The 24,980-nt window shown below is 45.2% G+C and overlaps 1 protein-coding gene across 4 annotated transcripts in view; it reads left to right on the top strand.

Annotated features, from left to right (window-relative positions):
• LOC147034466 (serine/threonine-protein phosphatase 2A 55 kDa regulatory subunit B beta isoform) overlaps positions 1-16,183 on the top strand; it is a 234,527-nt gene extending 218,344 nt beyond the window's left edge. For all 4 annotated transcript variants that reach the window (XM_085883723.1, XM_085883715.1, XM_085883707.1 and 1 more), the window contains one exon: positions 12,918-16,183. In XM_085883723.1, the coding sequence (XP_085739849.1) occupies positions 12,918-13,200 (283 nt within the window). In that variant the 3' untranslated portion in view covers positions 13,201-16,183. The remainder of the gene's footprint in view (positions 1-12,917) is intronic.
• Positions 16,184-24,980: the final 8,797 nt, after the last annotated feature.

Genomic DNA, 24,980 nt, shown 5'->3' with positions numbered 1-24,980 from the left:
TGAACAGTGCGGACTCAAGCCGACACACGCAATGAACGGTGGATGGATGGATGGATGGAAACAAACACAGTGCACGGGCTGCTGGTGCAGTCCCGCGTTGCAGCTGCCATCAGAGCAGTCCCTGCAAACTTGCGCGACAATCCTGGCGCACATGGCAATGAACAAGGGGGGGGTGGCAGGGTGGGGGAATGCAAAACAGAAAGGGGCAGAATGGACGAGGGCAGCAGGCATGGATCATGGCAAAGGTGGGCAGGCAAGGCATGGCATGATGAAACAAACCCGTTGTAACAACCAGAGCCGGCAGATGAAGTGGCTGGCACAGGCCTTGAAGCAAACAGCCAGCAGACGATCCGACCGGCACAGGCCTTGCAGCAAAACAGCCAGCCGATGAAGTGGCCAGCACAGGCCCTGTAATGAGGAGGTTGGTGGAGGGAGTGCGGTGGTACTGGCCTGTCGGAAGGCGGGCTCGGACCTACCCTACGGTCTCCCTCCCAACCTATCGCCTTTGCCTGTCTCCCTCCATACCCACTCCCTTAATTTGTCAAAGCCCAATTTAGCCCCAACTTATTTTTTTGTTTTTTATTTCTATTTTCACTTCCCCACTACTATAACTCGTCCCCTAACCCCCTTTATCGTCTTTGTTCGGCAAACCTATCCTGTCATCTAGCCTACTCCCAACCCCTACGTTCCCTTCCTGGAGGCGAATAAGGGAGAGCTAGCGTCCTGTGTCGAGGCCCAATGAAGCCTCAGAATGGCCTCCTCAGATTTCAGCGATCTCAACCGAAAGTGGGTCCAGCGGCCCACAACGAGAGTGAAGGGATGGATGGTGCGGAGGGGTACACTTCCGAATCTACCCGAACCATTAACTCTTAAACTACCCCGGGGCTTTCAACAAGCGCCTCTCGCTTAATCTATCGGTTCCAATAACCAAGATTCCCGTCGCCTGTGTTGGTGTTCTCTCAAATTTCGGGCCATGCCCCCCAATTTTCCTCCCGTGCCCTCGCACGGTCTCATGGCTGGGACGCGTGGCTCCCTTGGCAGGAAATACCCTCTGCCGATTCTCCGACGATGGCACCCCCGGGCACTACACTGCCTCCGAGCCTACCAGCTCCCTAAACACCGGGGAGTGCCCTCCCTGGTGACTTCCCCTCAACGCTCACGTGGCAGGCTGGCGCCCCAGGCCCCTTTCCGAGGGTCGCCCGTGCCCAGTACACTGCCCACGCGGCCTATGGTGCCCCGGGCCCCGCATCAGCGGGTCACCCGTGCTCATTACGCTATCCCGGCCCCCCTTGGGCAATTGGCCTACCGCGGCTGACTAGCCCGGTGCCCGGGGTACCCACTCAGCGATACTCACCATTCGCAGCCACGCTCCCAGCCCGTCAATAGGGCTCCTGCACCCCTCCAAACGGGTTTCGAGCCTACACTCCCACCAACAGCAAAACGACCTCCATTTTGTCAATTTAACTAACCCACTAACTTGCATTATACTGACCCTGGGGTCCCTTGGGTGGGAATCACCCCCCCCCCCAATCACTCATCGCACCATGCATTTCACATTCACTACATACACACAGACCCGCTGGCCTCACTCGCTCATCATGTTTATTTTCACAACTCACACTCCATCGTTGAACTTGGCCATTCTGCTCACTACATCCCCCAAACTACCTCGTGCTCCCACGTCATCCCTTAAACTACAGCACATTCCTTTTAACACTACGTGGCTAAGCTACGTCCCCTCTACACACTCGCAGTCTGCCACTGTCCTCAAAAATCCAAAAATCAATTTCCCATCCTAAATCTCAACTAACATCCCTCTAACTATTCCATTCCACGGGCCCCATGAGGACTTATCCCTGCCCCATGGAGCCGGTCTGGCTAAGCTAACCCTCCCCCCTAACCAGTGGTGTCCTGTGCCCTGAACAGGGGTCTTTCACCCCTGCCTTGGGAATCCTGTTCACCTGAAGCGAGGCTTGCTTTTCTCAACTTTTTTTTTAAATGCGCACCACCAGCGCGGCAACTCGCAACCTGCGCTCCTTCACTCCCGTGACGTCATGGTAGCTGTTCGTGCACCTCGTCCCTCCTTGGATGGTACCATCCGGCAGGGATACCCCTCCTGCCGGATTCCAACCCTACGTGCAGCCATGACGTCACCCTGCGCATTCAAAAGCAAGCCTCGCTTTTCGAGGGGTTCCCCACACGAACACATGTGCTCTGCCCGTCGGAGTTTAACACACATGCCCGCGTGGAGAACCCGTCCGGTCCAAATCCTTTTCCCAGCCTAGCTTTTGTCCGTCGCGGGATTGGCAACATTCACCGCGGGCGTTACCGGATTTCACTCCCGCAAGCGCGCACGTGGCGGCCTCGTGCGCTGCACGGCACGAACCTCGCGCTCGCCGCTGGGTAAACCCGGTGTGGTCCCCAATCCAGCTGCGGCCGCCACCCGGCCTCTGTCCCTTATCTGTCACCGTCGTCGTCTCCATTCAACACACGCACTCTCACGTATCACGACTCTCACACACCATTCCATGACACACACACTTGGAGATGCGGCTGCGTGCTCCCCCATGCCGACCGTCATCTCCCTTGCATACTGCTCTCTCACACACACACGGTCTCTCTTGCACTCGGCCGTTCACTCACGCCATGCATGCTGGAAAGCACTCATCTCCGTACACTCGCAAACACGCACACCTGCACAACCACACGGGGGATTTGCACCACCACTAGGGGTCCCGGGGTCTCCATACCCCCCAAGCTGTATGTGCACCTGTCCACAGCACTCGCCCCCTCTAATTCGCTTGACACGACCGAACCCACCTGGTCGAGATCAGCTTCAAGGGAGCATAGCGTCTCCCTCCGTTCCTGAAGGAGGCTATCCGGCTGCTTGCACCGGGTCACGACACAGTCCGTCAGCTCGTCCCCATTAAGCCTCGCTAACTCCATGTGTGTGTGCTCGTCTTTCACCCTGTCTTTATCGTGTAATCTCTCCTCTTTTGTTTCTATCTCCCGAGTCTCTATATATTTTATTTCTTTTATCTCTTCGTGTTTATTAGTTTCTTCCTGGATCTTCGTCTCTTTTGATTTTTCGGACGTCGTCACCTCATGTCTTGTCTTACATGTTTCAGTCACCCGGGCTCCCGTTATTATTTCCACTGTCCCCATTTTCAGGGTTTGCCCTCATTGTTGTTTCATCCGACGAGTGATGTCAATCAAGTCCCGCACCACGAACATTATTCCCTGTGGTGATATCACACATCCCACCTCATTGTGCTGTTCTTTTCCTGTGGCTTCCTGGCTCCTTTTGAGTCGTTCATCCTCTCGGAGCTTTTTGAGTTGTTCGTTCTCTTTCCGGAGTTTTTCCATCTCTGTGGACTTAATTTTTGCTCTCCCCTCGAGCTGGTTAATTTCACACTCGTATAGTTTTTGTTTTCTCTCCCACTGTTCCTCATGCTTTTCAGCCTCCAATCTCATTGTTTCTTTCAATTGGCTCATTTCCTTCTTGTGTTTCATTCGCTGTTCTTTGTCTCTCTCCTCGCACTCCAGCCTCGCCTTTTCTTTCAATTGGTCAACCTCAAATTCATGTTCTTTTTGTTTTCTATCCCATTGTTCCTCTCGTTCTTCGCTCTCCAATCTCGTTGTCTCCTTCAATTGACTGATTTCTCCTTCCTGCTTCATTCCTTGCTCCTTCACTTTCTCCTCGTACTCCAACCTATTTTTTTGCTTTTGTCGTTCAGTTTCAAATTCATACTCCTTTTGTTTTCTATTCCGCTGTCTCTCTTGTTCCTCATTCTGCAATCTTGTTATTCCCTTCAATTGGTTCATTTCCTTCTCCTGTTTCATTCCTTGTTCTTTCAGTACTCTTTCTTGTTCGTCATTCTTTAATCTGGCCTTTGCCTCCAGCTGTTCGATCTGCGCAGTGTGGTTCCTTAACGTTTCATTCTCTGCTGTCGTTCTTTCTTCCCTCAACATTCCCAACTTGTTTTGTAGTTCCGTCTCTTTGTTTTGGTATTTCTGTAACTCCAAAGCTTTCTTTTCTAATTCCTTTCTCATCTCCGCACACTCCGACCTTGCTTTGGCTTCCAACTGTTTGATCTGTACAGTGTGGTTCCTCAACGTTTCATTTTCCGCTCTCTTCCTCTCCTCTTTTAACATCCTTAGTTCGTTTTGTAATCCTCTCTCTTTGGTTTCGTGTTTCAGTATCTCAGAAGTTTTTTCCAATAGTTCCTCTTCCAATTTGCATGCTTCTTCCCTCCTTTCCGCACAACTTTCCCATGCTTCCCTCCTCATTTCGTCCATTTTCTTCCCGTATTCCTTTAGTTCTTCCTGCATCTTAAGTAGCCTGGTGTTGGCGCAGTGGTAAGGGCAGTGGCTTAGGACCCAAGAGGTCCTGAGTCCAAGCCCCGTTGGGACACTGAATTAATATATGTATGTATATGTGTATATATATATATATATATATATATATATATATATATATATGTATTTATATAATGTATATATATATATATATATATATATATATATATATATATATATATATATATATATATATATCTATATCTATATATATATATAAATATATATAAACCAAGTCGAAAACACCAGGGGGTTGACCCAGCCTGCCATCCTTCCGAGGTCGGCGAAATGAGCACCAGTTGTACTGGGCCCGGTGTAGGCCCCGGTTAGAATAGGTGTACCATATCCCTGTGTGTCGTAAGAGGCGACCAGGGTTGCGTCAGGAAGGGCATCCGGCGTAAAAACCTATGCCAAATCATTATGCGGACAACAAAACGAATTTCCATACCGGATCGGTCGAGGCCCGGGTTACCAACGACCGCCACCGGTACCGGTGGTCAGCAGGGTACCAGTGGAAATTGTGCTACTGCTGGGCGAAGGAGGAGAAGGAGACGGGGAAGGCGAGTCCGGAGGCAGTGGGAGAGGGGAAGGGTAGAAGTGTGGAGGTGAGAGTTGGAACTCTGAATGTTGGGACGATGACTGGCAAAGGGCGAGAGTTGGCTGATATGATGGAGAGAAGAAAGGTGGACATACTGTGTGTACAAGAGACCAAGTGGATGGGGAGTAAGGCGAGGAGCATTGGAGGTGGTTTCAAACTGTTCTACCATGGTGTGGATGGGAGGAGAAATGGTGTCGGGATAATCCTGAAGGAAGATCATGTCAAGAAGGTATTGGAGGTGAGGAGGGTGTCTGACCGAGTGATGAGTGTGAAGTTGGAAATTGAAGGGGTGATGATGAATGTCATCAGTGCATATGCCCCACATATGGGGTGTGAGATGGAATATAAAGAAGATTTCTGGAGTGAGTTAGATGAAGTGGTGGAGAGTGTATCCAAGGATGAAAGAGTGGTGATTGGAGCAGATTTCAATGGACATGTTGGGGAAGGGAATAAAGAGGATGAGGAGGTGATGGGGAGGTACGGTCTCAACAAGAGAAATGTGGAAGGGCAAATGGTGGTAGAGTTTGCAAAAAGAATGGAAATGGCAGTGGTAAACACGTATTTCAAGAAGAAGGAGGAACACAGGGTGACATACAAGAGTGGAGGAAAGTGCACACAGGTGGATTACATCTTAAGTAGGAGATGCAACCTGAAAGAGATTAGTGACTGTAAGGTTGTGGCAGGGGAGAGTGTAGCTCGACAGCATCGATTGGTGGTCTGCAGGATGACTTTCGAGGTGAGGTTGAGGAAGAGAGTGAGGGCTGAACCAAGGACCAGATGGTGGAAGCTGAAGGAGGAAGACTGTTGCGTGAAATTTAGGGAGGAGGTGAGACAGGCGCTGGATGGTGGTAAAGATGGGTGGGATGATTGGGCAACGACAGCAGAAGTTGTGAGGGAGATAGCGCGGAAGGTACTTGGTGTGACATCTGGACAGAGGAAGGAAGATAAGGAGACTTGGTGGTGGAATGAGGAAGTACAGGAAAGTATAAGGAAGAAGGGGTTGGCTAAAAAGAAGTGGGATAGTCAGAGAGATGAAGAAAGTCGGCAGGAGTACAAGGAGTGGCGTCGAAAAGCAAAAAGAGAGGTGGCAAAGGCCAAGGAAAAAGGCATATGACGAGCTGTATGAGAAGCTGGATACAAAAGAAGGGAAAAGGATTTATACCGATTGGCAAGACAGAGGGACCGAGCTGGGAAGGATGTGCTGCAGGTTCGGGTGATAAAGGACGCAAATGGGAATGTGCTGACGAGCGAGGAGAGTGTGTTGAGAAGGTGGATGGAGTACTTTGAGGAGCTGATGAATGAAGAAAATGAGAGAGAGAGAAGGTTGGAAGAGGTGGAGATAGTGAATCTGGAAGTGGGGTGGATCAGTAAGGATGAAGTGAGGACTGCTATGAAGAAGATGAAAAGTGGAAAGGCGGTTGGCCCAGATGGTATACCAGTGGAGGCATTGAAGTGCTTCGGAGAGATGGCAGTGGGGTTGTTAACCAGATTGTTTAATAAAGTCTTGGAAAGTGAGAGGATGCCGGAGGAGTGGAGATTAAGTGTACTGATTCCGATTTTCAAGAATAAGGGTGATGTGCAGAGCTGTGGAAATTACAGAGGGATAAAGTTGTTAAGCCACACCATGAAGTTGTGGGAAAGAGTAGTGGAAGCTCGGTTGAGAGGAGAGGTGACGATCTGTGAGCAGCAATATGGGTTTATGCCAGGAAAGAGCACCACTGATGCGATGTTTGCTTTGAGAATGTTGATGGAGAAGTACAGGGAAGGCCAGAAAGAGTTACATTGTGTGTTTGTGGATTTAGAGAAAACTTATGATAGGGTGCCAAGAGAGGAGTTGTGGCATTGTATGAGGAAGTCGGGAGTGGTGGAGAAGTATGTGAGGATCGTGCAGGATATGTATGAGGACAGTGTGACAGCGGTGAGGTGTGCGGTAGGAATGACGGACCGGTTTAAGGTTAAAGTGGGATTGCACCAAGGATCGACTCTGAGCCCTTTCCTGTTTGCAATGGTGATGGACAGGTTGACGGACGAGATCAGACTAGAGTCTCCATGGACCATGATGTTCGCGGATGACATCATGATCTGTAGGGAGAGTAGGGAGCAGGCTGAATCGAGCCTTGAGAGGTGGAGGTACGCACTGGAGAGAAGGGGAATGTTAGTCAGTAGGAGTAAGACGGAGTATATGTGCGTAAATGAGAGGGAGGGTGGTGGTATGGTGCAGTTGCAAGGAGTTGAGGTGGGGAAGGTGGATTGGTTTAAATACTTGGGATCAACTGTCCAAAGTAACGGAGAGTGTGGGAGAGAAGTGAAAAAGAGAGTGCAGGCAGGATGGAGTGGGTGGAGAAGAGTTGCAGGAGTGATTTGTGACAGAAGGGTAGCTGCAAGAGTGAAGGAGAAAGTATATAAGACGGTAGTGAGACCAGCTATGTTGTATGGTTTGGAGGCGGTGGCGCTAACAAAAAGACAGGAAGCAGAGCTGGAGGTGGCAGAGTTAAAGATGCTGCGATTCTCGTTGGGAGTGACGAGGATGGATAGGATAAGAAATGAGTGTATTAGAGGGACAGCGCAGGTAGGACGGTTTGGAGACAAAGTGAGAGAGGTGAGATTGAGATGGTTTGGACATGTGCACAGGAGGGAAACGGAGTATATCGGGAGAAGGATGTTGAAGATGGAGCCGCCAGGCAGGAGGAGAAGAGGAAGGCCAAAGAAGAGGTTCATGGATGCGGTGAGGGCGGACATGCGGGTGGTTGGAGTGTCAATGGAAGATGTGGAGGATAGAGCAAAATGGAGACAGTTGGTCCGCTGTGGCGACCCCTAGCGGGAGCAAGCCGAAAGAGGAAGAAGAAGATTCCTTTAGTTCTTCCTGCCACTCCTTTTCTTCTTTTATCGTTTTTCTAGTCTTTCTCTTTTCCGATTACCTTCTTCGACCTCCTCCTTCAGTTGTCTTAATTCCAAATCGTGTTCCTTTTGTTTATTTTCGAGCTCGGTTTTCCATTCTTCTTCTAAGTTCTCTCTATCCCTGGTATTACTAATTTGCTCTTCCTCTATTCTTTCGTTCAGTTTGCTCTTCTCTTGTTCCAATTCATGGGTACTCCACTCTACTTTCCTCATTTCTCCCTGTAGTTCTTTGAACTGTCTTGACTTTTCCAATAATTCTTCCTTCCTTTCCTCCAGATGTTTCTCTCCTCTTTTTATCTCCTGTTCCAGGCTTTCATTTATCTGTTTGCCTGATCTTACTTCTTCCTTTAGTTGTTTTAATTCCAAATCGTGTTCGCATTTTTCCTTTTCTGGCTTTGTTTGCCTTTGTTCTTCCTCCCTCCTTTCTTCCTGTACATCGGCCCATCGTTGTGACTCCGTTCGCACGTAATCCTCATGAACCCTGTCTACGTGCTGCCGTGTCTTGTCCAATTCAAAGGAAAACGAATGCAATTCCCCTATACAGTTGTCACCATTCCTCCACCGCTGCAAGGACTTCGACACTTGTCTCCGAAGCCCGTCAATGCATGCTCCAGCATCCGGCCACGCCTGCCATGGCGCCTGCCGTGACCACATGGTCTGACGCGGTGACTGAAAGCACTCGCCTCGTGTCGTGCTGTTCGTTGCACTAAAAATAGCCGTCTGCTCCGTGCCGTGCCGAGGTGCGATCGCGCTGCCATTGTGCGACTCCGTTTGCCGGCAAAGTCCGTGCTCAGTATATGGGGTTGAGCTCCCCCGTGGATTAAAATTACAAAAGGAACAGTCCCGGGCTATGGATTCAACATTATAAGACATACCTATGCTACCCGGCACCCGTTCGCCTTGAAAAGCCATCTTATTTCTCAGAATTTAATTTAACTACCCGTAATTTGGTGGGAACGGGGGGGGGGGGGGGGTGGGTCGCTTCACTCACCCCTGATCCGGTTCCGTGAATTTAGTTGGAGGCGGGATGGATTTGAATCCCACTCCCGGACACCAGTGTTACGAATTCTGGCCCGCCTGGCGTGCGATCGGCCGCGTAACTGCAATAGCAGCCCACCGGACGAACCATTCAGTCGTGACCATCCTTGCAACTACCGCCAGGAGCCAGTCACGGGTAGGGGTTTAACCTCACCACAACCCAGTCCGCATTCTACCCGCGTGAAATAGGGTGAATTGCCGAATGTCGATATTCCTAAATACCCGCGCGGGTAACCTACCGAGGGGTTGCACCACGCCGCAGGTCGGCTTAGGACACGAACCGCTTAAGCGGTTCGTTCCGTGCTTCAGGGATAACCGAGCGGTGTTATCGCCGACCTCGACGGTTCAGATTATTTATCGGGTGTTTAAAACCCACTACGAATCATTCCACGATTCAAGATGGCACTTTCAAAAGAGGGGAAGGACGCAATGAACGGGAAACATTTCACAAGCACATTTATTACACAAATAACACAAACAAGCAAGGGCCGTCATGCAATATGTACAGCAAGAAATGAAAGACGTTGCGACCGACTATAGCATTAAATGTACAGGCACTTAAACAGGTTTACTTCACGGACTGGCGCCACAAACACACATACAAAACCCCAAAGAAAAGAAAACCTCCCTTCTGCGGCCGGTGAATCCTCTCCGGCACTCTCCTCGTCCGCACGCGCAGGTCCACCACAGACCACCTGCGGCGCCTCCCGTCCGTGTTTCTGAGGCATCACCCGGACTTGCCACCGGCCCGCGCCTTCACCGACAGGTCGCTCAACGCCAAGACGAGAGGGAGGGAGAGAGAGCTCGACCTCGACCACCAAGAGAGAGCGAGCCCCGCGTGCGGTCCGCCTTTCTCGCGTGGGGATCCGCCCTTCGCTCCTCCCCGTTTTGGGATACGCTTCCCTTAGAGAAGGTTCCCGAAAAGGGGTGTTCCCTCACCCCGACCGCCTCACGCTGTGCATCCACCAATCGGCGGCGAGCTGCCCTCCCCCTTTCCTTCACACCAAGCGCGGGGAAAACAGGCGGGAAAAACCCCACAGGCTTCACAAGAGCTTTTGTTTTGCCAATCCTTCTCGGATTGTTTCCGACGCAGAAACCGTCTTACCGTGGTCCGCGAAGAATGGCGTTCGTAAGCGGGCGTAGTGGCGAAGATGGTGGTGATTGTTGTGGAGGTGGTGTGAGCGTGGTGGGCGTTGTGGCGTAGTTGGTATCGGTTGTTGTTTGCGTGGAGGTTTGTTGCAATGGTGGCTCAAAATAATGATAGATAAAGAAAAACGGCTATCTCAAAGGGTCGCAGCCCGGTGAACATGAAGAATTTCCTTTAAACAACGGTGGGGACCTATCTGCACATGAACTTAGCGTCATAACTGATCTAAGGACCCTTTATGGTGCATTGCGAATTTCCACAGCTGTAACAATATCTAACCATGATTGCTTGTTGTGATTGTACCTCGTGGAGTGGTTTGTCATGGTTGCACGTTTATATCTAACCATGATTGCTTGTTGTGATTGTACCTCATGGAGTGGTTTGTCATGGTTGCACGTTTATATCTAACCATGATTGCATGTTGTGATTGTACCTCGTGGAGTAGTTTGTCGTGGTTGCACGTTTATATCTAACCATGATTGCTTGTTGTGATTGTACCTCGTGGAGTGGTTTGTCATGGTTGCAGGTTTATATCTAACCATGATTGCTTGTTGTGATTGTACCTCGTGGAGTAGTTTGTCGTGGTTGCTGGTTTATATCTAACCATGATTGCTTGTTGTGATTGTACCTCGTGGAGTGGTTTGTCGTGGTTGCTGGTTTATATCTAACCATGATTGCTTGTTGTGATTGTACCTCGTGGAGTGGTTTGTCGTGGTTGCAGGTTTATATCTAACCATTATTGCATGTTGTGATTGTACCTCGTGGAGTGGTTTGTTGTGGTTGCTGGTTTATATCTAACCATGATTGCATGTTGTGATTGTACCTCGTGGAGTGGTTTGTCATGGTTGCTGGTTTATATCTAACCATGATTGCTTGTTGTTATTGTACCTCCTGGATTAGTTCGTCGTGGTTGCTGGTTTATATCTAACCATGATTGCATGTTGTGATTGTACCTCGTGGAGTGGTTTGTCATGGTTGCTGGTTTATATCTAACCATGATTGCTTGTTGTGATTGTACCTCGTGGAGTGGTTTGTCATGGTTGCACGTTTATATCTAACCATGATTGCTTGTTGTGATTGTACCTCATGGAGTGGTTTGTCGTGGTTGCAGGTTTATATCTAACCATGATTGCATGTTGTGATTGTACCTCGTGGAGTGGTTTGTCGTGGTTGCTGGTTTATATCTAACCATGATTGCTTGTTGTGATTGTACCTCGTGGAGTGGTTTGTCGTGGTTGCAGGTTTATATCTAACCATTATTGCATGTTGTGATTGTACCTCGTGGAGTGGTTTGTTGTGGTTGCTGGTTTATATCTAACCATGATTGCATGTTGTGATTGTACCTCGTGGAGTGGTTTGTCATGGTTGCTGGTTTATATCTAACCATGATTGCTTGTTGTGATTGTACCTCGTGGAGTAGTTTGTCGTGGTTGCTGGTTTATATCTAACCATGATTGCATGTTGTTATTGTACCTCGTGGATTAGTTCGTCGTGGTTGCTGGTTTATATCTAACCATGATTGCTTGTTGTGATTGTACCTCGTGGAGTGGTTTGTTGTGGTTGCTGGTTTATATCTAACCATGATTGTTATTTTCGGTAGATTTTGTGCAAAAACGCTTTCCTTTAATTGGTGGTATTTTTAGTTAGTTGTTTTTTTGTTTTGTTTTTCCAAGTTAACCTGAGGGTTGGGTAATGTTTTGTGGGCTCGTATCAAATGTAGACAAGGAGCAGCACGAAGATTATCCCTCCCTTCAGCTATTTGCAGTCACCTCAGTGTTTACCGGCAATCCAGTAGCACATGGAATTTTTGGGGACTTTATTGGTTTATTATATTTTGTCGCATTTATAATGGAAGGCATTCCATTCCAAGAAGCGGAACCATTCTGAGGTGGTGTGAGCCCCGGTCAGAACTGATAGTTTGCATTTGATCATGGGCTGTGCGTGTGATGCGATTTCATCACCATATGTACGCAAGAGCCGTGAAGGCCTGATCGTGGATTTGTCATCCTCCCGGCTTGTTTTTGCCACTACCCCCACGTTTCCTCTTGTGGTCCTTCAATCGCTTGTTTGCAAATTCCGGATTTCACTTTTTATCCTTGACATTGCTCCGCAGAGCTTCATCTTGGATAAATCGGCTGCGTTGAGAAATGGGACTGAACATCTTTTCATTCCTCGGATTTTCAATGCCAGTTCTGTTGTGTACGCACATTGTCTTCTGATTAAAGCGCCAGCAAGATGCCTCCTCAAGATGCCTCCTCAAGATGCCAGCAAATCTTCAATCTGTAAAGAATGCCAGGACGAGGGTTTTGCTACTCCTGTTGGTTTTCTTTTTGTCTTTCTCAATTGTACAATTGGTTGGGAATGTTACAATGTTCCACGAACCGTTCCACACACTGGAGTGAGATGAGAAAGCGACCCCCCCCCCCTCCCCGGAACATTTTGAAGGTGGATTTTCCTCAAATTTTGAGTGGGAGTTACGTCGGTGAGAGAAGGCGGTGCCTCAGTTGTTCCAGCGTGGGAACAGTTCGTAATACAAATTGTTAATATTACTCTTTCTGGATTTTGAACCTACAATCTTTGGGATGCCAGTCCCGTATCCTCACTACCGTTGGGCCAGTGCCATACTTGTGCAATCAATCATCATGACCAAAATTTGTTTTCAGGCTTTGATGAGTTCTCAACATCAGTTGTCAGCATTTTTATTTTGTCCTGCTGTCTCTTGTTTAACATTTCTCCAATTATTTTTGACAGTGTTCTTCACTGTTGATAAAGCCTCTTGTGTTGTCTCCATAATTATGCAATTATTATTGACATTTCTTTCGCTGTTCTTTATCGCGTTTCTCCTCCACGATCCCTTGCTCCAACCTTTTTCCTCAGCGTCATCATGACCGGCTCTTACAACAATTTCTTCCGGATGTTTGACCGGGGAACCAGACGTGACGTCACACTTGAGGCGTCTCGCGAGAACAGCAAGCCACGTGCAGTTCTCAAACCACGACGAGTCTGCGCTGGCGGGAGCAAGCGCAAGAAGGATGAGATCAGTGTTGACAGCCTGGATTTCAACCGCAAGATCCTTCATACAGCTTGGCACCCAGCTGAAAACATAATTGCGGTCGCCGCCACCAACAATCTATATATCTTTCAGGACAAGATAAACTGAAGCAGCCGTAGAAATTGTCTGATAGGTTAATGAAGAAGGCTGAAGAGGGATGGGTTCCTAAGGGGACTGGGGGAGAGAGAGGATGGAGAGAGAGAGGCAGGCAGGCAGAGATGCAAGCTTTCAGATTGCAAGTGTTTGGCAAAATATGGTGGGATCGTTTGGTGGGTTTTTTTTTACTTTTTTGGGGGGTTGGGGGGGAGGGGAGGAAGGGGTGGTGGGGGTGATTATTGGGCCATGGAGAGGATGACATCTTTTTGTTTAGTTGTGTTTGCAAAGATCGTTTGCAAAATGGAATGTAATGCCCCTTTTTGGGTATTTGACTCCGTTAATCTTTGTCACACGAGGGGCATTATGTTTGCAAGAAGTTTTAGGATTCGTTTAAATAACATAAAGTCGGTGTGCTATGTTGAGTGGGGGGATGGGTTTGGGGGAGTGGGGGCGATGGGTTTGGGTGAGTAGGGGTTGGGGTGGAGACTGTCATCAGTGTATTAGTTTGGTGGTGAATCGGGATCGCAGGAAGGTTTGTGCAGGTTTTTGAGGCTGAACGTCCATTTGTTGAGCAAGTAAGATGAGTGTGAATATGTCGAGGGGAATTTTGTATTCGCGGGAAGATGTGCCAGCTCGTGTAGTTACAGCTCTCAATTATGTTGGATCCTTTTGGGTCTGTGATGTCCGACTTTGATATTGTTTTGGCCGAAGTACAAAGCGGTGTTGTGGCGTATGCTATCTTTGCATTCCCCTCACCACAAACCCTGCCGAGCATTGTCATGGCTGTATTTAGGCCAGTTGGCAGCTACGATCGCACACATCATTTTGCAACTTTTGTTGGTGGTTGATGTATTTTTTTTATTTTCTTTTGCAGTTTTTGCCCCAGCATACCACATGAACGATCGATGAATAAAACTTAGAATGCTTGACCCTGAAGCAAATTGATGGTGGCACGGCACCGCCAGTCAGGCCTTGCCTCCTTTTTGTAATCTCCCCACCCTTTCCTCCCATTCCCCCCCCCTTCCCTTTCCCCCACCTTTTTGTTTAATAAATTGAACCTGGCCATCACACCAAGGCCTTGTAATGTGCAGATTTATATGGTTCACTTTACGGCAGAGTGACGCTGCAAAGCCTCCTCCACAAGGGCGTAGATTGTGGCTCTGTCCTCCCCCCCCCAAGCGTTTTATCGCCTCCGCCATTCGTCGAGAGACCCGGCTTCTGGAGGAGTGCGTTTGATATGAGAGGTATCTTAGCATTAGTGCAATGCTCTGTGGTCCCCTTATTCCACACAGTTCTGTTCCTATTCAGAATGTAATTTTCACAAAGCCACATTAAACTTTTCGCTGTGGGCAACTTCGCAGCAGTTTCTGCACTACCGTTTTGTTGGCGTGAAGTGTTTACAATGTTTTATTGGGGGTTTGTAAAGGTAAAATAAAATATCCAATGTGCAGCCTTTTTGCACCCATTAGAGCCGTATAATTTGGCCTCTTTGGAGACGTGCCAACATTGGCCTTCCCAAAAAGCCTCTGCCCATTTTTACGAGCCTTGTATTTGCTGTTGAAATGCTAAAACAAAAAACCTCTCTCCTCTCTCTGTCTCTCTCCACACGAGGCTTTGGTGTGATTTTTATTTTATTTTATCTTTTTTCTTTTACCTGCATTAAAAGGCCAGGTACTCGGGTTTATCCACGGTGGTTATCGAGAAACGCTCTTCTGTTTTTTAATTCTTATTTTAAATGCCACCCACAGTGAACACACGGATTGCCGCTGGACGTGCTCCTATTTTGATCTGTCTCGGAGAAGGCTCAGGGTCGAGGGTTCAATGATTGTCTGAGAGATTTTGTACATTTATTTGCAACCCATAACCCATAGTGAACACTTTGCCGGCCTGGTTACCTCCCAAGTTTGTCCTCACGAGTTTAGTTTGCTGCGTTTATATTTTCGTTTCTTCTTCACGAGTCTTGTCTCTACCCGGATCGGAAATAAGAGCACAGACGTCCTGCTGGTTTTGCCAGCAATACTTGTGCCTCTGCGGTTAACGCTGCAATTCCTCCTCCCATCCCTCCTCTCCCCTCGGCCTTTGTTTTCCACTCGCCATTTTGAGCGCACCATAAATAAATAAATCCACCCCTCACCATTCTTCCCCAACACATAATCGTTCTGAGACGGTTATAAAAATACATGAGCACCCACGTCGCTTGTTGGTCCTTGAGCTTGAACAAAGTTTCTGATTGGCAAGCTTGGACTTGTCTCTGAAGACTTCCGAAATGTGCATTTTGAATTGTTGCTGGCACGAAGGGTACGATGAGGGGGAAAAAAAAAAAATGGAAGCACAGGTGATTTTGCTTTTGAAAGAAGTTTTGAAATTTCTTGTGCTGTTGTCTTTAAAAAAAAAAAAAAAAAAATAGAAACATGTCCAGTACTGTGGTTTCATTTTTCTCCCCACCCTTCTCCTTCTCCTCCCCACCTTCCCAACAAAGCTGGCCAAGCACTGACATGTACCATATAGCATTGGACTCGGATAGGTTCTTGTACCGTACTTTGCCAAATGGTTGTGGGGAAAAGCAGATGAATGTGTAATCTGCAAAAAGTTTTGTCTGGATTGCTAGTTTAAATAGGACTGCCTGGGGTAACTTGTATTAGAATTTGATAATAAAACAACAAAAATTATTTCTTTTTGGCCTGTGAATAGCTTGAACTTGCTGTAAGATACTGTATTTCAAAAGTCATGTACGTTTGTGAACCAAACTTTTCGTTTTTATTTGGGTTTGAGCGTCACTGTTTAGAACAGACTGTATATGAAGTTATTCCTACCTTAAACATACTGCGTACAATGATGGAAATGTTGACATTCCTTTTTGCCACTCTTCTCTGATCCCTGTCCTTTCCTCTTCCCCCCCCCTCCCCTTCCAACTCACGACACCCCCAACAACTATAGACCCCGACCCCTGTGTGTAAAGGGGGTACTGAAAATAAAAAAGTTACCTGAAAATGTATTTTTATCTAAAGTTTTTGATATTCTCGTTTTGTTTATGTAGGTAGTACTGCACTGTGCAGGTTTTCCATCTCGTCCTGAACACGTTAGATCCCATTAGCTACCGGGTGGAGCCTGTAGCTGCTGGTTGCATCATTTTCTAGGAGTGTGGCTGTGCTGCTGATGTGATGCAGTGCCCTCCATTACTGGGACGCTGGTACTTATTTTTCTGACTTTGGAAGAAAAATAACAGGCTCAGCCAACTCCACCTGCTGTTAATTCAATGGCTGACGGGGCTCAAATTCAGGACAATGATCTTAAGGCAGTCATGTCAATGGTTAAGCCAACATGAAACTTGACAGATCCATTGAAGTTTCAACAATTAGAATTTGACATCTACTCTTCTGACTTGGCAGCGTAACCTAAGAGTTATGCACACTTGCCTTTGAGCAGTCTCATCTCATGGGTTTGAATCTGGGCCCAGCTACGACTCATCCTGTTTCGCACGCAGAGTGATGCTTCAGAGCCGGATGTTATGTCTGCCAGCATTGATCGGTGGGCGTTACAGATCCCCATGGTGTATTTTGTGAAGATTATGTAAGTTATCACCAGCATCCTGAACAAATTAAATTCCCGCCTTGACCTATAACCATTGATAGTGTAGCAGCATAGCAAACCTGTTGTGTATTTTGCGATACAAGCACCAAATTTGGCACAAATGTACATTAATATGTTGCGAACATTTTCAGATATTGGGCCACTTGAGATTCTCTCTTTATGTCCGCCATATTGGATTTCAGAATGGCCGCCACTTGAAATCAACATTTGCTATTATCTCTGGACGTAATGCAGCTATTGACTTGATTCTGGGATCTAAATGTATGTTTTTGGGGGCAAGGAATCCAATGGTACCATTTTCAACTTAATATTATCTATCACAGTCTGTTATATAATTTTATTTGGAAATTACCTAGGCAAATATTGGATTCAACACAATACTTTGAAAAGAATGTCTTAGTTCTGTAAATGTCCTCGGTATAATACTGACATGCTACATGGTCTAGTATTTGAGGCTAGGTGTACTGGTATCTGAGGCTAGGTATATACCGGTACTGAAGATACATGTACATAAACAGTGTCATGTTAACAAGTTCAGCATTGCCACAAGTACATGTATGTTGTTGACTCATCGTCATGTGCAGTCCCCTTCACACACACAGAGGGCTGTGCACTGAAGAGCAGCCTTTTTGCACTTGCAGCACCTCACACACCCTTTCTTGCACTTGCAAGAAACCAGCTCAATGCAGCTGTGAGCTGCCTCAGTTAGCCTGGTCCAGTAAGGTGTGTACTGTCCTCCAGTCCTTGACCAACCCCAGCTGGTTGGTGGAGGGAGCTCTGGTGCTGGCAGCATTATCTGACCCCACACATGTCCACCTTGATACACTGCCCTCTTGACGTGTTCCTCCAGAGCTGCCTTCGTTGGAGGGATGAGCTGCACATTGTTCTTCCTTGCGAATAGTTTCCTCCTGGCCTTGTCAATGTCTGTGCATTTGCTGGTTTGATCATACAAAAGGATCACGAACCTCTCTGATGCGCATTGCATCGTCTGGTATGTCACGAGGTGCAGAGGACAGCAGCAGCAGCGCCTCAGTGAGTTCTGGCAGTACCGTCCAGACTGCCCACGCAGTCTTCTTGCCATGTCTATGAAAACTAGACACAGTGTCGCATCCAGTTAGAGCGTGGAACATTGGCAGTGCACGAGCCTTCTCTCGTCCCAATCCAGCTGCTATTTCGTGTGCTGCTCGGTATCGGAAACTCTGGCCTGTTCCGAATGCCAGCCACAGTTTGTCTTCTGGTTGCAACACCTGTGCCAGGGACACTGCCAGCACCACAACATCGGTGTCTACAGTCCGGATGAGTATTGCATGGTGTCCATGCTGGACTGCGTGAGATGCATGCAGCAACATCCGACTGTCAGCTTCTTCATGGTTACATGGGGCGAATGAGGTCAGATCTGGCAGTAGTGGCTTGCTGAGCACTGCCTCTCCATCAGTAATGACGAGTTGCTTGTCCTCCTGGTCAAACCATTCCATGAGAGCTGCTGAGAGGAACCTGAACAGCTCGGTCTTGTTGTTGTCCACTCGTAGGAAGTTCTGCCAGTTTCCTGGTATGGCTGCGGCAGCCACCACACGTCTCCGCACACCTTGTCCCTGCTTTGTACGTGTACTACCTTTCAGTGAATCAGCAAGGTAAGTATCCCAGATCAGATCCAGGCGTGACACTGTTTGCAGCTTCGTGGACATATATAGGATGAAGATCTGTTGTGCATACTCTTCAAAGGTCTTTGATGCAGCCAGCTTCAGCATCTGGACGATGGCTGCTCCATCAAGCACAATACAGGTCATGACAGGAGTCTGTCTTTGTGTCGGAGACTTCTTCCAAGCATGTGAGGAGATCACTCTTGGTACCAGTGCAGAGGCTTCCACCATCAGACAATGCAGGAGGACATGCCTGATTCTCGTGACAAAAGAACTCCTCAAGGTTTCCATCCCTCGTCTGGCAGCCAATGTACAGGCGTGCGATGAGTTCACGGTCATTCTTGATGGAGGCGAGCTGTTGCTGACATATGCTCTGGCTTCTTGGAGTGGAAGTGCTGAACACCTTCAGCTTGTTACGAGGAATGGGTGCGTCCACTGCCTTTGTTCTGTCCAACAGACACTCTCTGGTGAAAGCCTCGAAGTGCTCTTGGCCAATCCTCTTGGCATTCATCACGGTCTCCACCGCAGCAGGATCTGTGATCTCCTTTGTGTCCAGTTTGACTACATCCTGACTCTCCTCCTCGAATGGGTTGCCCATCTCCCCTATGACACTGACGAGAGAGCGAACATCTTTCACAAATGAGGCCTGTACACTTGGCGACTGATCATGATGACGTGTGTCTGCTGTTTGCCGTCTCCAGTGTTGGTTCCCATCCTGGAATTCTTCGATCACCCTGGCAACTTCTGGTCCCGCAACCATCCAGCGACGTAGGGCACTAGGGTTGTCAGTGAGCCCAACTGCTCCACCGTCTCCTTTGATGCAGGCATTATTCTGATCATGTGCCTGGTCAATCAGGATTGAAGAGAACACCCTCTGTGTTTTCTGAACGGTGAAGTGGCTTTACCTGAATTTTCTGGCTACATCTGGGTGTTTGATGGTGAGTTCAGCCATGTCCTTCAGGTGCACTGGTATCCACCTAGCATAGTGGGTGTGATCCAGTGCATGGAACCAGGGGACCAGCTCTGTCAGAGCATTGAGGTACATCATTAACGATCCCTGCCTGAGAGAACGCACATACACTAGAACCAACAGTTCTAGTTCCAGCACGGTTGCCCAGTAATGAAACTGGGGGGGTCTTCTCCTCTCTGGCAACACCAGTCTTCAAACTCCGGAAGGTCCTCTGCATCCCTGGTTTCTCCCAGACAGTAGTGGTTGTTGGCACAGTTGCAGGATGTACAGTGCTGCTGCAGTCACTTGATGTGAATTTATATTTTAGACTGCCAGTATATATGAGCTTGTCTGAGTTGTTACTAGTGATTTAGTATAGTTTTTTATTTATTTATATTTACAGAACTAAGACATGCTTTTCAAAGTATTGTGTTGAATCCAATATTTGCCTAGATAATTTCCAAATAAAATTATATAACAGACTGTGATAGATAATATTAAGTTGAAAATGGTACCATTGGATTCCTTGCCCCCAAAAACATACATTTAGATCCCAGAATCAAGTCAATAGCTGCATTATGTCCAGATAATAGCAAATGTGGATTTCAAGTGGTAGCCATTTTGAAATCCAATATGGCGGACATAAAGAGAGAATCTCAAGTGGCCCAATATCTGAAAATGTTCGCAACATATTAATGTACATTTGCGCCAAATTTGGTGCTTGTATCACAAAATGCACAATTCTTTTGAATATTTGGGCTAAGCTGCTCCACTATGAGAGAGATGATTGCTTGAGCAACATGTCCACAAAAAAAAGGATTTCAACATCTGTCGAGTGCAGCCTGTGGCTGCTGGTTGCATCATTGGTTGGGATGTGGCTGTGCTGCTGATGCAGTGTCCCCCTTACCCGTACACAGGTGCTCATTTTGCTGACCTCGGAAGGATGACAGGCTGCGTCAACCTCCTGGCGTATTAATTCAGCGGCTGACGTGGCTTGAACTCGACTTGGATCCCAAGCTGCCACACAAAGCACTAAGCCAACACCAGGCTTATATTTTAACATAGCACATCATCTTTTTGGAGATTGTTGCAATTTATAGTCGTATAAATCACTTGATCTTCGAGTAGGAACCGCACTGATCCAGATAGGAGCCGATCGCAGTATCCTTGTTGCATTCAGGTTGATAACAGTCGAGTTAACCTTAAAATGCCATTTCAGCATTTTCATTTTAAATTGGAATCTTGGTATCTGATGTCCTACCCTTGGTCCTGTTTGGTGAGCCAGCAACACAAGCATTGATAAGTATGTCACCTTTGTTTACCTGTCAATACCCACTTTGATAATTGCTATGCAGGCAAAACATCTCTTCATTTGCTTGTGCATGTTTAAATCATCAAATTTGAATTAATTTACCTGCATGGGGAGATAAGGAATGGGATGATGTGTGTGTGGAAGAGAATGTATGGGTGTTGAGGCTCAAACTCCAGACCTTGAATTACAAGTGACACTATCAACATGATGTGGTATGAGTGACTGGTAAAAAGCTGCAAAATGTTGAAAACCTGATTCGGTGAACCTTGCACCTTGCACAGCAAAGTGCTCTTGTCAGATATTTTGCAGTATTCGTGATTGTAGCACATTTCATGGCTCAATTTGTTCATGCAGAGCACATCTCATGCTTCAGCTGATAAGGATATGGGTTTGGAGTTGCACTGTATATGGGAGTCTTTCTACAATTTAGACCAGTGGTCCCCAACCTTTTGATGCCACAGGCCACATTTACTACTCCCAAGGATGAAAGGAGCCAGAAAAAAAAAATTTATGCATTCTATTGAGAAACTTGATACTATCACACAGCATTTGTGTTGAGAAAGTTACAATGTTTGGGTTTTATTGGAGTTTTTTTTAGTTCATAAATTTTATTTGTTATCCATCATTTGTTCACACACTAATTGTGAACACATTTACATTCAGGATGTAATTATTTTTAAATACTGCCAGAAGGTAAAATCAAATTGATTTGATTCCTCCAAGCAATGACCAGCAGCAGCATTGTGTAAAGGTTTTCAGGTCACTGCACCAGCCAGCAGTGGCATTGTGTAAACCCCTTTAAAATTGCAACATGAAAATGTGTTTTGATTTGAAAGTCCTCATGGACCACAGTATAGGGCTCCACAGGCCACAGATTGGGGACCAATGATTTAGACCATCAGCAGGGTCCTTATTGTGGAACTTTTACAAGACATCACTTTCAAACAATGTTCATTATATCTCTTAGAGAAAGGAAAGTTCACTATCCCTGCAGTTCTGTAAAATTTGGAAGTGGCATGCAGCAGTCATGCTGTGGAAAAGTAATCTCTGTACTGTCAAGAAAATTTAAGATTATATTCTGAATCATGAAGAAGCATCAGAACAATGGATAATTGAATTTGAGAAAAGGTGGATGGTTTGTTGAACCAGGTGTTGTGGTTGTAAATTCCACTTGTTTATCAAAATGCTGTTTTATTTCAAGATATATAGTGATAAATCACTAGATCTCAGTCATTCACATCAGTCAGGCTTGGATAATTTATAAACATTTTTCACTATACTTTAGTCATTCAGCCTGTGCCTTTGTGTAATAATTTGATAAATCAATATCCAGTTCTTGAGATAGAACCATCTTTTCCAACATGTCATTTATATTGGATTAAAAATTTTCTTTTTGTTCAGTTGAAATAACACGTGTGTGTGTGTATATATATATATATATGTGTATATATATATATATATATATATATATATATATATATATATATATATGTGTATATATATATATATATATATATATATATATATATATATATGTGTATATATATATATATATATATATATATATATATATATATATATATATATATATATATATATATATATATATATATATATATATATATATATATATATATATATATATATATATATATATATATATATATATATATATATATATATATATATATATATATATATATATATATATATATATATATATATATATATATATATATATATATATATATATATATATATATATATATATATATATATATATATATATATATATATATATATATATATATATATATATATATATATATATATATATATATATATATATATATATATATATATATATTTCACCACAACACTTGGAATTTAATGAAACTAAATACAAGCAAAACAATCTTTAATTAAAGAAGATATTAAAAGTTTTCTTTTAACTAAAAGAAAAAGCTGAAATCTCCATCTCAGCCCTCACACAGGTCAGTGTCAAGTTATAGGGGATTACCCCATGAATGAACTATATTTTATATAGTTAATTACCCAAAACACATGAAGCAAAGTGGGGTTTAGCAATTGTGTCTTATGATTGAGGAACTCATTCAAAGTGATTATTACAAACATGAATCAGAAAACCTGAAGCTTTGCAGTAAATTGGCTCAAACAAAAATGAAAATCATTCCAAACAGGAAATGTAGTTTTTAGTGATGTCACGAGTTACATGTTAAGATGGTGTTCAAAGCCACATTCACAGTGGAAAACTTCACAAAATATGATAATAAAACATTCTTCCTTTAAAATCTTATTCCACTCGAATTGAATGCTTGAACTTGAACATTGAGAACACAAATTGCCTTTGCCTGCAGGGCATGATTTTTTTTTTGAAAGTGATGAAAAACAAGGGCATTCTTCATTATATGGTGATGCAAAGCATTGTGGTACCACCACACCCATCATGCAAGGTTCACAAACGAACGCAGATCATGCTAGGAAAGGGTTTAACCCGTCCAGAGTCCTTTTCCCCAAGACTGTGTGGGTAGTGTTCTTTGGAGGAGCTGAATATACATTAAATTAACAAAACCAAGGTGAAGAAAGTTACTGCATTCTGTAGACCCATTTAAAACTACTGAGCACTCACTCAGGTTTTAAGGTAAATATGGAAAGTGCCAAATTGTCCTGCCATTGCTTTGCTTCGTCGTCAAAACATTTTAAATGTGTCTACTCACCATCGAAAATATAAAATTAAATATCACGACATTTAGCAAAACTGTACACAAGCTCACAAACTGGCAACTGTGGTTCTTACACTTCCTTTTGATATTCACCTCCAACCTTAAAAAAAACAACAAATTGGTCAGTAAATGTATATTATGACACCTTTAAAAAGGGGTAAGTGCAGATACAACAAACATTTTTCCACTTTTGGTTGTTAAGATTTAAGTTGAGCAAGAATCAAACAATTAAGCGACCACTAGAAAAGGCAGTAAATGTAGATCTAAATTGTTGGTGTAAAACCCTGAGTTCTAAATTGGATAAACATGCTGAGATTGAATGGGATTGTAATTAAGCAAATTAACAAGAGATGGTGGTAGTTTGGCTAACTGGACAGTTTACAGCAAAAGGGACATCAGCACATTCGTCACAAAACGGATGTCAACAAGGGTAGATGAGGCCATGCAGGTAAGGGAGAGTGGGCAGGTAAATTAGGTGACAAGGGTATCTCGGTTTATTTGGCACAATCCAGAAGTTTAACTTCACATTTCAAGGTATTCTAATCCTATCAGTAAATCCTTGATGGCATTTACATAAAAACCTTTGCCAGGTATACAGCAATGTTATTTTATTACTGGTCATTTGACATCAAATCACCAATATTCATGATTTAAATAGAAAGGGGACACATCTTCATTTGGGGGAAAATTAAAAACTTCCCACACCCAATCACTCAAACAGTTCTGATTTAAGGGTGACTATTACCATGTATGAATAATACCTTGACAACTTTGGCTGCATTGTACAAGTCACCAGTATTTAACCCACTTCCTTCCATGTTCAAATTTGTATGCAGAACTCTCCAAAATATTTCCTTATGGGGAGCACAGACCAATGATGAGTTTGTTTACCAATGGATCAGACAACTTCACTGAAGAGAATGCAAAGACAAACCCACCTGAAAGATAGTGTACCCCCTCCCCCCACCACCCCTGAGTAGTTATGGCTAATGGTGAGGACCAAAAACCAGATATCCTTGTGGTTACAAGTAGATGGGATGTTTGTAACTGTCTGCAGAGATCTGTAACCAGTGCTGGCACTCATGACTAAAGGCAAATGTTAAGGTGTGTAATAGCTATTACAATGAATGGATTAACTTGCATGGAGGAAAGATCTAAACAGAAGCTTCCACCAGAAAAAAATATTCAGAATAAAAATGATGAATTTGAAGATCAGGTAATTACCTTTCTGCAAGTTGTATAAATGTGAGGTTTGGATTTGCAATGCAACTTGGGTTCTTGGTTGGCCCCAGGTGATTAAGCTGCATTCTAATCCTCCCCACTGGGAAGACAATTGCAAACCACCCAGTGTACTTGAGGGCACAGGAATCTTTTGGCAGCAACAAACCCACCTCGTGGCAAGGAGATTGTGTGGTTGGGGCAAGGGGTTGATTCACTCAACCACTCTTCCTTATGTGAAGATTAATCCTCACAAATCAATCTTGTACTTTGATTTGAAATTAAAAATAAAAAAAATTGTCAATTTGATGATGAATAATCACAGGTATAAAACAAAG

This window comes from Eptatretus burgeri, chromosome 1 (genome assembly GCF_056783735.1).
Source record: "Eptatretus burgeri isolate ZD-2024b chromosome 1, Ebu_testis_v1, whole genome shotgun sequence".
Taxonomy (NCBI): domain Eukaryota; kingdom Metazoa; phylum Chordata; class Myxini; order Myxiniformes; family Myxinidae; genus Eptatretus; species Eptatretus burgeri.
The sequence above is the reverse complement of the archived record's forward strand: the minus strand, read 5'-3'. Positions and strand labels throughout refer to the sequence as shown.